The following is a 16,324-nucleotide window of genomic DNA, read 5'->3' as shown; positions in this document are numbered from 1 at the left end:
CGGATTGTAATAGCCATCTGTCGATACAAGCTATCCATTGTAGGTCTTATTGGTGTATGTGAATAGACCATTGTATGAAAATGACAGTTCAACTGTGCCAATATCCTATCTTAAGATTTTAACTTAAAGTGTTTAAAATAATTAAAAAGCTATTTGATATGTTTTAAATATAGACATATATATTTTTATATTATTTGTACGATTTTATTTACTTTATTTGGTTTATATTGATTATCAAATATGAGTGTAAAGAGCGAAGTGATTGCATTCTATCCGTCGCCAAAAATGGATTGTCTTCGTAGGGTTTGGTTATTGCGATGCAGATAGGAATTCGATTGACTGCCACGGTCTGATCTTAGATTGAAAACAATCAGATATTCTAGATTAATTATTGGGTTCGGGCATAAATGGCTAATGTCGTCACTGATTTGTTACCGAAAATTATAGGTTTCATAAAAATATTGGTCTTTAAGCGTTTAACATAGTATGAAAGCGGTTTAGTTTTCTATATTATTCTTTGATGTCTGAATGTCAAAAAGAAAATTACTTTTAAGAGATGAGATTTAAGATATAAATGTTGACCAATAGAATATATAAGTAAGGATATCAAAATAAAAATAATAACAATTGTATTTAATAATATCACCTTTAATGATATGTCCGTTACACGATCACATTAAAGTTACTAATTTGGCTGTTTTTTCAATCGGAATTTCTTTAAGTTAGGAGAAGAACCATCGTTTGAAAATTCAGCCTTTATATAGACAATAGTGCGGTTAAATGAGTATACCCATTTCATAATTTTTCACTCTTAATATATCGAAGAGAATGGATAGATAGCACCACTCTTTAGCAAAAGTTTGAAAAGCCTCCGTTTTATATTTCGGTTAAATTTAACTACATATTCAAGTTTCAAAATGTCTTTCTACATGTAACATTGGTATAGATCTTGCAATTGCACACACACTTAATAATTCCACACATATTTTTATAGAATACGATCGGATTTTTTTACTATAAACAAAATTTATGCTACAGTCAACAGTGCTGCCAACAACTCTAAAGTGAGATTATTTTAATCACTATTCTTTATAAAAACTTTCCAGATTAAGCGACGTATACCACTAACACTTATAGTCTACTAGATAACATTTAAGATTATTATTTGTAAAAGAACTTCTAACTCAACCCATTTTTCGGCAAATAACAATTTTCAGCAATAATAAATGTAACTAACGTAATACGACCATGTATTCATTTTTATTGTTTAGTTTGTGCATATATTAATAAGTATCAAGAAAATAAAACCTTAACCAATTTGAGAATATAAAAACAAATCCCTTAAAAAACATTCAGTATATTTATAACTGAAATTTCGGAATTTATTCCTCAATGCCTATTCGTCACAGTATCTTTAATCATAGATTATAATTTAAAAAGGAGTTATGTGGGTAATTGTAAACTAAAATTGCCCTTAATAATACAACATAATAATTAAAAGCATTTAATTCAGTTGACTCCACGTAGCTAGCTTTGTGTTTTTTATAAATTATAATGTGCGTGAAAACAATAAAAAAATTTAATCTCTCTCATATACACGCGACGTATCCAATTTTTAAAATTACTGTATAAGATTTGAATTAGTCACTCTACCCCCATAGAAATTAGGTATAGCATCGAAATATTAATTGTTTAAAATATTCAGTTCCAAACAGAGTTATATACTGTCTAACTATAGGACAATCTAATTTAATTTTATATAGACACCTATATTGTGCATCGACATGTTAAAGAAGTGCTGTCACAACACATTAATACTAAAGTTTTAAATGGATTTTCTTTTATCGTGAACACTTCTTTACAGACTGATTGAGTTATATAGATAAACCAAGGCAGGGAAATAAATTTACACAGTGTTCTACTTCTACATATTCTACTCAAGTGTCAATAAAGTAAAAAATGTTTGTTGGACTCTTATCCATAAAATGTGGCTAGACCGTGTGAATATTAATGTTAAATCCAGGGTTTTGCTACGTCAAGGAAATCGGTATGTAGGCCCAGATTGCTCTGCTGATGGGCTAAGCTTGACCTAAGCAAGTTACATAATTATAATTAATAATTTCGTTATATAAAAGTATAATGTAAAAGTATTGTTGACATTTTCATTTATAATTTTATAATAACACGAAAATAATAACATTTATTAAAATAAACATTTGCTTGTGCTAAACCATTGAATATCACACGAAACGACTAACAAATTAAATCATTATTTCCACATTATTTTACTTAAAACTATGTTACAACAGTACTAGTTTTTGGTTGCACGTGTTTTATTAAAACACTTTAAACACCAGATTTGAATTATGGAATGTGTTTCCAAGTAATATAAATATATATTAAAAGTAGAATCTTAGCCAGATTCTATAACATTTATAATAATATTAAAATACCTAACAGCAGGATCTAAATAGGCGACTTATGCAATGGTAAGTTTACGCTCCCAATTGCTAAATTTGTTCTCAATGGGACTGTTAGAAATAAAGTTATATATATAAACAACACGTAAAAGGTTCCGGACCGTGTTGAAAATGCATAAAAAATGCGAAGAAATGCATTTTGTCTTTGACGAAACCAAAGCTACCTATTAAGATCTTAAACCGTCCGTTTTAAAAATTGTTACCTACTCTTTCATATAACAGAAATCGAACCTTCGAAATTGCTAGTAAACCACTTACAGCCAGTGACTATTCATACTCTCTTGCACAAAAGCAGGTAAATCTTTAGAGTAACTTTCTCTTTCTATTCTCATTCTCAACGCTGATACAGCCTATATCAATGACGCTAAATCAGGTTAGCAATACTGCCTAAGCCTTAATGATTACCTGCGCATTTCTGTAAGTGACAGCAACAAAGTTTGAAATTAAATTGCGGTTTAAAATTCTTTCACGTTAAAGAAGCAGCGGTTGGCTGTAATCGGCAATTTAAGAAACAAATGTTTAGGGTTTACTCGCAAAGAGTTGATCTACAACGGATGGATCGGCGAGGGTCGATGTATCCCCAATATCTGTATCGCCAACCGCAATCTTCCTCAAAATGCGTCTCATGATCTTCCCGGACCTTGTTTTTGGGAGACCTGGGGCAAACTGTATTGCATCTGGTGCTGCAAAAGCGCCGATTCTCGCACGAACGTGCTTTTTAAGGGCGGCTACGATTGATGGGTCAGGGTGGACTCCGGCGTTGAGGATTACGAAGCAATGCAGTGCTTCGCCCTTTTGAGGGTGTGGCCTGGATACGACAGCTGCTTCTGAGACACGGGAATCTTCGGTAAGGACACTCTCCACTTCTGCTGTGGACATGAGATGTCCAGAAACATTGAGCATGTCATCAATACGTCCTGTTACCCAAAGAAAACCGTCTTCGTCACGCCGTGCGCCTGAAATTACAGTGGTTTTTGTATAATATTTTAGGTTTAAGTAAGAAAACAAAAATAAACAATGTTAAATTAACATAATCGTAGTAATTTAATCATACACAGTTACATAAAATGAGAGAAAGTCTTTACTAGTATTTTTATAATTATACGTTGCTAATAATAATAGTGCTATTTATTTATTTCTTAAAGTATGTTTGTAAACTTTTAAGAAGTCTAAGGTCTATAGAACACATACCATCTCCAGTGCAGTAATATCCCGGGAATTTGGAAAAGTAGACACTCTGATAGCGGTCATGGTTTCCGAAAAGAGTTCTCATAATGCTCGGCCAAGGTCGGGAAAATACCAAGTACCCTTCCCCAGGTCCTTCTATAACTTTTCCGTTGTCATCCAGAATTGTTGGGGCAACACCGAAGAATGGAAATCCCTTTGGAATGATAAATTCATAAAACACAGATTTACAATAAGTTTTTGGTTATCAATTAGGTACCCATTATTAATACTATTCTGGTATGAAAGTATTTACAATAATAAAAAAAACAAAGGTCGTTGCAAGCCATAGACCCCTCAATTCTGAATTAACCTCTGTGCCGAACACGCATCATCGATTTTTGGGTATGTATATAAATATCTTTATATACTTCCACTGTACAGGAGATAAAAATACTCTAAACATTATATATATCTATAAATACTGATGATGTTATTGATGATGATCATAGATACCAATTCTATTAAATTTATCAATTAAATTGTCGTCTCCCGCTAATAATAAATACAACTTAAGACTCAAACATGCTTAACTACAAAATCTCGCTGGTTTGCTTTACTAATAATATTTAATAATGTCCGAATATTCTGATATCAGTGTATACATACAGCAGCTCCAGGCTTCATAGGTGTCGCTCCAGGCAGACTTGTCAGCACGTGGCCGCCAGTTTCGGTCTGCCAGAAGGTATCCACGATTGAGCAGCGTCCACTGCCCACCAGGTTGTAATACCAGTGCCATGCCTCGGGATTTATTGGTTCACCCACGCTGCCCAATACTCGTAGAGATTTCAGGTCATGTCTAAAATGATCGAATGCAGTGGTAATAACCTAATATTTAATGAGTTCGAGATTAATTAATTATTGGTACACATACGGTTAGAATAACTTTATTTCTCATATGAATTAAAAAATTCGCTTACTGAGAAAAACATTAGAAGACTAAATAATTATTACTAGAACGCACAGAAGGTACCTATACAAAAATTCACAAAACAAATACAGTAACAAAAATGCAGGTAGACACAACAAACTCGAAACGGTCAACCAAGCAAAATATAGGTTTACATAAAATCGGAACCTCCAGTATATACGATAAATAACCACTGAGCCATGGGTGTGCCAGCGAAATATGCTACTCTACACCAGCCTTGCCAAATATAGGGAATCTGGGACTTCCATCGTAACCCAGTTCACAAATTAAATTATATAGGAAAAATAATTCCGCGTAAGTGACCAATTGTGAGCTTTAATTATATATATCTAAGTAAAACAAAATACTAGTATTTGTTTAGTCAAATATAAAAGAGAAAAAGTAGTAAAGAGAGAAAAAAGGAAAACTTACTTTGTGACGTTTTCCACTCCGAATTTCATCAGGGATCTGATGGCTGTTGGTGCAGTGTACATTTGGGTTACTTTGTACTTTTGGACCACTTCCCAATAGCGATCGTTGTCCGGATAAAATGGCGAACCTTCAAACTGAAGATGGAGTATTAATTAGATCGATGCGTACGTCTTTGTGTGTTCATTTAAAATCATATTTCCCATCATGATATAAAACATTTATCATGATGAGAATCTTTTTAGCTTTTTCGTGGGTTGCGAAATAAAAACGATTGGCCAGAGACTCATAATTATTATAAATAAAACAATTTAAATATTTTTTAAGGTTCTTGATCTCCTATGGGAAATTGTTTTGCCAGCTCAACTGACATATACCGCTATTTTCACAAAGTGAATGTAATGCAAAATAATGATTAAGAAATCAACTTCGGATTTCGAAGATATGTAACGCATTTACGTAAGAGTAATATTTATGATGAAATCAAATATTTTATCACAGATTCGTCGATATATACGTGATAAAGTGTAAAATAGATACGAGAAAATATTTAAAATATTAGCTTTTGCTCGCAGCGTATTTTGATTGAAGATTTTTGCGACCTCTTTTCCTACAAGTATGTATAATCATAATAATTATAACGGTGTCTTTTTTAATGTCGCAATGGAGCATTAAAAAAAAATAAACTTTAAAATTAATTATCTATTGTATCGGTTACAGTGGTGATAAGCTTAAAACTCACTTATTATTTATGTTATTGAGACTTGGACCTAGATAGTGTGTCAGCATTGTTCGTGAGAATACGCGTGGCTGTTTCTGATTAGAAATGATTAAATATCTGTTGTGACTTTGTTACACTTTTTAGAATTGAGATTATCTTTGAATGGATCATCCATTCCTCTTTCTTCCAATTGGATCTACTTGGTGCTTCCGTTTTAATACTTGGTAACATTTCAATGTTTATCGAATATAATTTGAACATAGATTATATTTCCTTAATATATAACTTTACACATTATACATTAAATTATATTAATATACAATTACAAACTAAAAAATAATAATAATAATGATACCAATTAATTATAATTAATAAGTATCAATACTAAAATGATGAAGTACTTCTTAATAAAGCGAGAGCGGTTTGATTTTGAAATCTTGTATTTGAAAGTTTAAATTATTTTAAAAATAAATTATTTGTAATTTTTTTGTTGAGCCTGTGATAAATATATTTAATTTGATAAAATTATTTCGTGTTAAACTACTTTATTCTAACATTATTCATCATTTAGCAACTACGGTTATTTTATTAATAAACGGGTATCGATCCAATTGGACTTGACCTTTAAGTGTTAAAATGATCATTAGGAAGAAGAGGAATTAGGAATTTATCGTTATCGTACAGTTAGGGTTAGATTCAGGCGTTTGACATACGGAAAAAAAGTTTACGCCAATCTAATTTCTGTATATTAAGTTTAGAAGCGGGGGCGGAAGGTATATAAAAAAAATCTCTTCTACAATTACTTGTTTTATTAGGTCATCTATAGGACCGGTTAATGAACAAGTAGGTAATTTTTTCGTACGAAACGAATTTGGACCGTATTACTCCGTGACTGCATGGACATTTTCTTTCACATGCAAATTCGTTAATTTATTTAAGTTGCAGGAAATGTTCAGTAATACAGTACAAGTATGTTAGAGTGTGATAAGAAATGCAGATGTGAGATGCTCTCTTGACACAATTTCAACGAGTCTCGTTGAACTTGAGAGATATCGCACGTGAGATAACGATTCCTAAACTGCAAAGATACATTTGAAACAACCTAAAATTTTACACCTTGATGGGTTGTCGTATTGATTTTAAAAGTAAGGTCACACTTTTATCACAAGCAATATATGTCAGTAATAAAAATACTGTATTTATTACGATCTTTAAATTATTATTAGGCATTTTTGGGGTTTAATGTAGTCAGTGTCGTAGCCATTGGCGTAGCTATATATACCATCTGGGACCTGTTTAATTTTATGAAATTTACAGATTTTCAGAGTACTAAATTAAGCGTTGTATGTCACACTATTGGCCAAAAGGCCTCCTCCTTTAGACGTATTGGAGACTTCACATTCATCCATAGAACATAATATCTCTAGGACAGGGATGGAGTGCCCGTGGCAATTTGCCAGCCCTGCCACCCTATTGTTTAGCCAATCGTAGCCCTAAGTATGGCTCTTGTATATCATAAAGACTATGGATTTTACTATACGGAAGTTATAGTTCGCGCTTAGTCTTTCATTGTTCCATTCTATGCAACAGTTTTATAAGACTTCACGATTTGTACTTGCAATCACTCGTTCGAGAGGACCAGATAAACAGACGAAACATAAATGTAACCGCCTATTACTTACCATAACCGACGTGGCACAATTGGCCAGGGGCGCATACACAACGTAAGTGTGTCCGGTGATCCAGCCCACATCAGCTGTACACCAGTAGATGTCATTCTCCTGGTAGTCGAAGACGTATCTAAATGTTGTAGCCGCGTATAGCAAGTAGCCTGCTGTTGTATGCAGTACTCCTTTTGGCTTGCCCGTTGAGCCACTGGAAGCGGCAATAATGGGTATTTATACTATTCATTATACACCTATAATGGCGGCGTAAAAAATCTACTTCTAGTGTCAAGGTAATATCGTGTTTTAAGAGTATTATGGCTGTATTGTCAAGGTTATGAAATTCTGCTGGGTACAAACTGCAAAGGTCGGTTGATAATTTCTTAACTTTTTATGGGTAGTAGTAAACTTATCTACTGCTTATTAACATATAATTATTATAAAAATGAATATATCGTAGAATTTTTAAAAAATATATTTTGTTTGTTATTAGATAAAACATTAACTAATTAATTTCTTTAACATTACAAATGTTACCTTGTATATAACATGAAAAGGGGATCTTCTGCATCCATCCATTCGGGTTTACAATCATTAGATTGATCCTCAATAAGTTCATGCCACCACACGTCAATATCATCGTTCCAGTCGTACTGAAATGAGTAAAAATCTGAACTCCTACCGAAATACGAAGCTAAAGATACTAACGGAAGGGTTAAACTACGTTCTAGAAACATACTGGAGCTTCAAAAGGGTAGACGCATCTTATTCTAATCTATAACTTCCAATAGCGATTACTATTGCGATTGCAGGGTTGTGGACTACGATACACTACAAGGCTACGGGAAGGGAACAAAATCGAAATATAAACACCCGTATCGATATTGGAACTTACTTAGTATCGCAGGTGCGATGCATAACAGAGATAATCCTACTAAATCCAATTTTAAATACCCGGAAAAATTCGATTCAAAACCCCTTCAGTTTTTCTTGTACACTCGGTTTTAGAGTTAATTTAAAATAATCATCAAGTACTTAGTATAAATTTTTTATCTTGGAATACAGCTTTGATTTCCGTTGTAGACTTTATATACACTGTATAGAATTGTGCGTATTCTAAGAAAAAAATCTAGTATAAAGTACATCTAGGAAATCTCCCTAAATAAATTTATCTATTATGTTAAATATTAACTAAAATCTTTAAGTTAACACTTCGTAAATGCTTCAGAAGATCCGTAAACATTGATGTCTTACCAAAGATTTGATATCTCCTAACTTGCCGCAAGGGGACGCTTTTGCGAGGTGCGACACAACGATACACGTTTCCACTGTATGATCGTGTTTTGTTTTTGCCTTTTCTAAAGCCTCGTCGCAGGTTTTTTTTAATATCAGCAGCTTTTCACCCCTCCATGCTCCGTCTGACGTCACCAGCACTTTAGCCTTGCAGTCCGACATCCGTTCAGCTAATGAATCCGATGAAAAACCTGCAAACTACAAACTAAAGCAGTTTAATCCCCGTTCACTTTGATTATAAATACAATGAATTATTTGACAGAGCTTTTGCGGTTGTTGATGGTAAAAGTAATTTTAATATTGTTTTGTAATGTATACACAGCTACGTCAGAATTTTGAGTAGGTATACGTACTACAACGGAGTGGATGGCTCCAATCCTAGCACAGGCAAGCATACAGACAACCGTCTCCAATATCATCGGCATATAGATGGAAACTCGGTCTCCCTTCCCTACGCCACGAGATCGCAAGCCATTTGCGAACTGACATACGAGATCTTTCAGCTTCCTATATGTTATGCGACTGTAGTCATCCGGATGATTTCCTTCCCTATAATGAAAAACTGAAATAAGTTTTACAAAGTCCAATACATATCTATGTTATGACATAAGCGCGAATGTGGTGGAGATTGTTGTAACTTAATGCAAGTCCGCAATGCTATTAAGTTTGATTTATGTTTAGTATCATTGTTACTTGCAGCAAGGTGACATGACGAAAGACAGAAGATAGCTACAGCGTACGAATCATACCACCGCCAGCATTGAAAATCTGTAATGCGCTACAAATAAGCAATACATTAAAAGAAAGGAAAATGTGACCCGTTATCTAGGATCATATGTATGGAAATGGCTTGTCATACGTTTGACTATATTTGTTTTTGCGACGTAGTTGAAATCAATAAACGACACGCGGAAATAGGCTTCGACACATTAACGATTCTCATTATTTGTTAGTACCAACGAAACGCTAATCTATAAACCTAATATTGAGTGTGTTTTTTTTTATATCCACTACTAAGTAATTTTAAATAATTTAACAGAATTCAAATACATATAAATGTATATGTAACTATTAATGCATTATTGACCTGTCTATGTTAAAAGTAAAAAATGGAAAAGCGTGCTATCTCGTAAACCAATTTTGATGAAACTTGGTTTATTCCCTAAGACACAATAAACCTAAATAAAGGGGGAAACTTTGTGTAGATCATTCTTTTGTGAAGAGAACACGTTGTGGTAAATAGATTGTACAAAGTAAATAATATATTAAGACGTTTTATTCATCCTTGTCGAACATCATTTTAACACGCGATATCGCACTTATGTGTATTGAAATACAAATATTTTTCTGTACACAGCGTAATTTGCGTATGAATTGTCAATATGGTTAATACAGTCGACCTTTAAGCCAGGGTGGCCATAAGTCAAACTACTAAACTACGCTTAAAATTTTTGTCACGCATTGTTAATTTTTTTTATTATTAACCGAATTAGCCATGATTTTATGGAAGTTATCCGTACCTATTTATGATATATTATTAAGACAATTTTAAAACTAAAGTGTGTAGTTTAGTCTTTATAATGTTTTAACTAATTAGTCGTGTCAAATTAAACGTATAAAAAAAGAACTCTAAAATATAATTATCAAACAATTTTCTTAACATATAAAGTATTAGTAGTATTTGATTGTTACGACTTACGATAACTAATAAACGTTGTTATGAAACATACATTTTATATCTCATGATGACTTGGTAAAGTTGTTTCTTTAAGAATATTAAGCCTACTATTGGCCGTATACGAATAATTTAAGATTAATAATACAAAGATATTAATAATTTAATTGAATAAATTAATGACATTTTTCTTTTCTATGTGTATATTTTCACCGGTCGATAATAATCTTTCTGAGGCGAAAGTAGAAGGCTTGAATTAACTTTTAAGTCCGATTTTGCATGGCATAAATATATATCTATTAGGCGAATATGAATATTCCTGTTCGGTTCATATCTCGTTATTTCATCGTTATAGTGATGTTAATAGTCAATTTCCAGTTGGCAGGTATTCGGTAAAAGTATTTAAAATTATATTTATGTTGGTTAAAAATTTTTTTAGTTCTACCTCCAAACGAAGTAACTCTAACTATATAGTTTCGAGATTATATCTAACTCGGAACAAAAAGCGAGAATTGTTCATGTGTTTTGCCTGTTTATTTTTGCGTCCGGTTTATAGATTTTTATAGTATTTAACTATAATAATTACGTCGTTTGACATAAACAAAATAATTGCGCCAGGCGTACGAGTATGATATTCGAATTTGGATTATTACCAGTCGCTTTGATACCCTCAAATTTCTACAAACACGCTTAAAATCTCTAGAGTAAGATTGTTAAATAACTCATTACCTACATTCCGTGTTAATGCATATAACATTTGATTATTTTTTAGAATGTTTAAATAACCTTAATTAAGTTTCCTTCTATTCATTGTCGTTATCTCACATTATTATATTGTACTTTCCAAGGTAACATTGAAAGAGGTTGGCAATGACCAGCCGATTTAGCTTGTCTATAAAATTTACGAGCATGTCCGATTCAGATGAAATAAAACTGAAAATTTCTTGTTATTAACACAGTCAATACATTTATTTTTAGTAGTTTGTTCTATAATCGGGTACAGTAATTGTTACCAGGCGAACAATTAATCTATTCGATTACCTCTAATGGTAGTTTAATAATATTTTTTCTTATGAAAATATAGCGTTAGGAAGGTAATGGAATTCGTTCTGTTCGAATTAAACGGTTAATTATATCACGAGTCTAATTATACTATTATAAATAATTAGACGCGTTTAGATTTTTTAAAGATTTAAGTAATTCGTAGATAGTCATATTGACCCCAGAGCTGGTGTTTTCCTCGTTCAACGAAGAAATATCGTAATACAGTTAGGAAATGCTTTGAGCGTTGAATGCACACTGCCACGGGGACCAAACTTTTTAATTTTAATTTGTTTAGTTTTATATTTATTAACTGTTAATTATTATTATTACCTACTACGTAATTAAAATAAAACTTATATTTTAATATACATTTAAAATTATACTGCGGACCCGACAGACTTTATCCTGTCTTAACTATTAATATTGATTTCGTATTGGTATTAGTTATTAACTAAAAAAATATTTCAGAAACGAAAAGTGTTTATTATTCTAATGCTTTTTGACATACAACATTCTTTGTTTGTTTTTTCTGGAGCGCATATAAATAGTTTTGTTGGTATTCCGACACGGGACCAGGCGACGTAATTATAACTGGCCATGTAAAACATATTTTCAAGATTAAAGCCACAAACAATTAGCGACTAAAATTTTTTGAAATGTATTATATAATAACGCCGAATGAAGCATTTGTTTTAAACAATAAACATTTTTGATGATGTTTGCAGCACGCATTCTGTCAATCTTATGTTTATCAAACGCCATAAGGTTTCATCAAAAAAGTCTGAATTGTAAAAGCTAAACACTGAAAAAAATTGCTATCGAAAAAAAGTCAGGATTCATTATATGGTCGTTAAGTATTCTTAAATTTTCAAATATTCCGCGGAATTGTGTTAATGACATGACAGTAAATACGACAACAAAAAAAGAATTAGCCAAATCGTTCCAGTCGTTCACGCGTGATGCCGTGACCAAGGGAAATTGGGATTCATTTTTATATAAATATATATTATTATAAATATAACTCACGTCTTCAATTGTTAACAAGAAAGTCAACAGAAGGACGAGTTCACTTTAAGCGGGATTGTAAGATGCCGAATAGGATAAACGATTAAACTCAGACATAATTCACCATTTGAATACTACGCTATTGTTAAAACATGATACATTTCGAGCTAGACTCTATTGTTATTTTTCAATAGAATGCTAGATCCACACATTGAACAACCAGCAAGCGATACGCTTTTTTGCTTACGTTAGGGATTAATTGGTAACTGTCTCACAGATAAGCGATTCGTAGTATTTGAAGGAGGTATTTTGAAACAAATACAGAACATAAATAGGTACCTATACAAAGTTGTAAGTAAAGTGTACTAAGATAATCTTCTTAGATTAATCTAATCACAAAAGTCGAACTGCTTTTGAATAGTGTCCTTGTCACTCTTGACTCTGAAAATTCTTTAACGCCAAAAAAACATTCTTTAACTACCTTCCACTAATAATAATGGTTAATATTGTTCGTTAAAACATTGTAACAACGGGAACAAACACTTATCTTTAGTTTCTTACAGTACATTTGACAACTTGAAACTTGATGAATTGCGACACAGAATTATTCCATCACCAGGATCGCATTATCAATATCTTCATATTTCTGCTGAGTGTGTGTTTGTAATTCCGCTTCGGTGCTCGGGGTTCGGAAAAGCGGTTTCGAGATGTGATATTATTAATTAAATATATTACAATATAATACATTTAAGCTTTAGTATTAAGTTACTGCAAGGGTAGATTCAAATTCAAAATAATTTATTCATTTATGTCATAAATTATTTACGCACAAAATATCAATAAACACATACATATTAAATGTTTTTAGTTTTACATTTACTGCCAGTTCTTAAATCAAGGGCGTAGAACGGACGAGAAGAACTGGCAATAAACTCTCCGCCACTCTTTTTATTTGCCAATTTTTTTGTATGTAGAAAATCAGGAAACAATTAAATTAAGCCGATACTAAGTATGACTTCCGTGTGAAGGTTAGATTTGAAATTTCTATTTGGATCTTTACCCAAATGTCATATTAGTCGAGTGAATTAAGCTAATATTTTTTTGTTCCAATTAAATAGTGAAAGGTTGTTAGAAATATCTTGAAGATTCTTAAGTTTAAGATAATTATGAATCTGGCATCGTTCCAGTGCTGCACCCTTACATAAGTCGAGGTTTCGCTTTACTTAAAATTTTGACTGAATTACGCGTATATTTTCTAAGTTACTTAAAATTACGTAACTTAAATGTTTTTTTTAATTATCTATTAAAATAGAAATTAAGTGCAGTGAAAGTATGAAACTTTCACAATTATACTCAGACGCACAAAATGATACGAATGTATGAATGGGCACGCGTTTTACACGTCGCGGTTTGAAACATTTAGCTCTACATAGATCAGGGGTCAAATGAACTGAATAAATATTAATTGTTTTATATTAAAATCACGGGTAACACAAAATGTTATTCCAACGTGAGATCTAAGATACATTGTGTCATTCCACTGTAATAATTTATATTAATTCCTATTTTATTAACTTACTAAATAAAGACATTTTTGGATAGAGGCATGTAAGATTACAAGATGGAATCGAAACTGCGGCGGCGCATTACAGTTTTCACAATTTTTCTATAAATTGACCTATTTTATTACCTAACAGAAATTGAGTAAATATCAATTATCTATTTGAATTTTAGAAAGTTGGGAGCAATATAAAGATTTAATAAAATCAGCCATGTATATATAATAACATATTACGTCATATACAACACAATAAAAGTTAAGTTTTAATAAATAATTTTTAGATCAAAAGCCGAAATGATAAAGCTCAAAAATAATAATAATGCGCAAAGAAAATGAAATAATTCGCAATGAAATATTTTTATATAGCCCATATGGTTAAACAATAAATAAGATTTGTTAAGAACAGGAAATAAATAGCTTGACATAGGGAAAATCAATAATTCGCGCGCCGTCTCAGTGCCTCATTCGCACAGCTGTCTATTGATTCCTTGACGATTCCTAATTGAAAATTAGAAGTAAACTGGACTCACCAATAATACGCGATCTTGTCTCCGTGCCCCTTTTCTATATTCCTGTCGAGGAGGTTTACGCAAATATTTGTGACGGCCCCTTCCATCCATTTCACAAAAATTTCACCCTTCGTTATATCAAAATTATAGGAGACGAATTTTCCTGGCTGATACGGCGTCTGCCAATAAAATTCCTTGGCTATTTCCGACCAAAACTCCTCCGGATTGTCGAGTGCCTTTTTGTACATCTCTTTGTATTTATCAAACGATGGCAATCTCGACTTCCCGACTACGTGAGCCGAAGGTTGAAAAACGCGCGACATAGCGACAGGAGTCTTATAATCGCGCTCAGTTAAATGCGTCTGGTTTTGATGGCGTTCAATCGGTTACTGTCTACTGATACTGAATGAACAGCAAAGTCAGGCTACAGAGACTCCTAACGAAACCGATTACGTATAGAATGACGCATGCATGAGACGCGCGTGCGCGTTTAGTACCCACTGCGAATTCTGCTGTGAACTGATCATGGCAGGCCTTGAACACGTATCGCCAAAATAATCAGGAGTTTCTTAATTGTTGGCTTGGTGTACTTGATAGCTAATTACGTACAACATGGTAATTTAATAATTGAACTGGTACAATTATTAGGATTGCGATTAATAAATATTAAGTGTAGGTTATTAAGGTATGGCGAGTTCGATTTCCGGAAAAAATAAAATTTACAAGTTTGGCATGGCATTTCGAAAAATATTCTAAAATTACCCACATGTCTTCTTTACAAGATCTCTCAATCAGTGGAACTGTATTTATTATACCTATATACTGAAAAACTCAAAATCTTTCAATATAACACTGCATGCCTACTTAAGCGACATTAATAAATAATTTGAAATCGCTATCTTCGATATTTCTTTTCAAATGTAAATTGGCAAAAATTTATATAACTATAGTATATAATACTTTTGTAGAATTAACGTTCGTTCGTTCAACCCTTATACACATGTCTATTATCTACATCACAAGTAATAGAAAATAATAGACATTTTGATAATATCAGTTCAGAAGTTCATACTAGGAACAAATTCACAAAACAGTGACGCTATAACGAGACTTTGCTTTTTATTTTTTACAGGACAGTATTTTGCTATGTGTGAAGCAGACGACGTTTTTTGGGTTTAAGCCGAAGATTAATCGTCGAGACTTCTTCATAGTCAATCAAGCTTAGCGCTAGTATTGACTCTAAATCCAACGACAAAAAAAAACAATTTATTCTTATATGCTTTATTTTCAAAATAATGCTCACGTGGTCGTCTTTTCTACACAAATGCTTTTTAACCTATTTACAATTCACTAGGAACGTTGACATTAAATAACAATCTTTGTGCTAAAACATCACAAAGGAAATAAAATCTTAAAATAATCGTAATATTTTGTTAATTTTGGAAATTCTTCAAAACACCAGAACTTACTAAATAATTAAAATTGTGATTATTAAAATGGTCATTGTAAATAAAGTACAAATCCTCGCTGTTCTCAATTTAAATCAGTACTGTGGCCGCTGAAAGAAGTGTATGTATGTGCATTTACTGTCCTAGATACTAGTGTCAAAAATCTATAGGAACAGATGTAAATGTAAGAAATCTTTATTAAGCGCTAGTCTCATATAATCAGTAAATCAGTAAATTCTTAGCCCCATAGATAATTTAGACTGTTTTCCTTCTTAAACCTAACACATAATTTTATACTTCAAGTACCAACTTTGGGTAAGTTTCAAAATCGAGACTCAGAAATTAATACTCCCGTAGGTAC

The 16,324-nt window shown here is 32.4% G+C and overlaps 1 protein-coding gene across 1 annotated transcript; it reads right to left on the bottom strand.

Moving 5' to 3' along the window:
- Positions 1-627: 627 nt before the first annotated feature.
- LOC110999958 (acetyl-coenzyme A synthetase) lies at positions 628-14,930 on the bottom strand. Its single transcript, XM_022269256.2, has 9 exons — positions 14,537-14,930; positions 9,075-9,270; positions 8,683-8,919; positions 7,966-8,081; positions 7,447-7,639; positions 5,047-5,180; positions 4,314-4,503; positions 3,672-3,861; positions 628-3,436 (listed from the first exon to the last, which is right to left on the bottom strand). The coding sequence occupies exons 1-9, from the start codon at positions 14,836-14,838 to the stop codon at positions 3,000-3,002; spliced, it is 1,995 nt and encodes a 664-aa protein (XP_022124948.2). The 5' UTR covers positions 14,839-14,930; the 3' UTR covers positions 628-2,999.
- Between the last annotated feature and the right edge of the window lie 1,394 nt (positions 14,931-16,324).

Source organism: Pieris rapae, chromosome Z, assembly GCF_905147795.1.
Source record: "Pieris rapae chromosome Z, ilPieRapa1.1, whole genome shotgun sequence".
Taxonomy (NCBI): Eukaryota; Metazoa; Arthropoda; class Insecta; order Lepidoptera; family Pieridae; genus Pieris; species Pieris rapae.
Note: the sequence above shows the minus strand (reverse complement) of the source record. Positions and strands in the feature narration are given on the sequence as shown.

Bases quoted from the DNA above. Each gene is read 5' to 3' on its own strand.
- LOC110999958 (XM_022269256.2), bottom strand. From the start codon at position 14,838: ATGTCGCGCGTTTTTCAACCTTCGGCTCACGTAGTCGGGAAGTCGAGA. The intron at 8,920-9,074 runs GTACGTATACCT...TTTAGTTTGTAG, and splicing joins GAGCCATCCACTCCGTTGTA to TTTGCAGGTTTTTCATCGGA. The intron at 7,640-7,965 runs GTAACATTTGTA...TGCCGCTTCCAG, and splicing joins CTTTTCATGTTATATACAAG to TGGCTCAACGGGCAAGCCAA.